The 230-nt window shown below is 70.4% G+C and overlaps 1 protein-coding gene across 1 annotated transcript in view; it reads right to left on the reverse strand.

The window, feature by feature from the left end:
• NCOA1 (nuclear receptor coactivator 1) overlaps window positions 1-230 on the reverse strand; it is a gene marked incomplete at its 3' end in the record, with an annotated part of 62235 nt that overhangs the window by 5144 nt on the left and 56861 nt on the right. Inside the window, exon 18 of the mRNA XM_009577868.1 lies at window positions 6-229. Within this exon, the coding sequence (XP_009576163.1) occupies window positions 6-229 (224 nt within the window). The remainder of the gene's footprint in view (window positions 1-5; window position 230) is intronic.

Here is a 230-nt window from a genome sequence, read left to right on the forward strand (position 1 = left end):
CGTGGGGCGCCCCCTGCAGCCGCTGCTGCAGCTGAAGTCGCAGCTGGTTGGGGGCCGTCGGGGGTCTGTTGAGCGTCTGCCGGGGTTGCATGGCCATGCTGGTGGGGAAAGCGCCGCGGGGTGGTGGTACCTGTACGGGCATGGGTCCGAAGGACGGCTTCTGCCTGACCATGCCGGGGAAGGCGCCGGGGAGGTTGGTGGTGGGAGAGGCGGAGGAGTAAGGCTGGGGG

Source organism: Fulmarus glacialis, unplaced genomic scaffold (genome assembly GCF_000690835.1).
Source record: "Fulmarus glacialis isolate BGI_N327 unplaced genomic scaffold, ASM69083v1 scaffold9975, whole genome shotgun sequence".
Classification (NCBI taxonomy): domain Eukaryota; kingdom Metazoa; phylum Chordata; class Aves; order Procellariiformes; family Procellariidae; genus Fulmarus; species Fulmarus glacialis.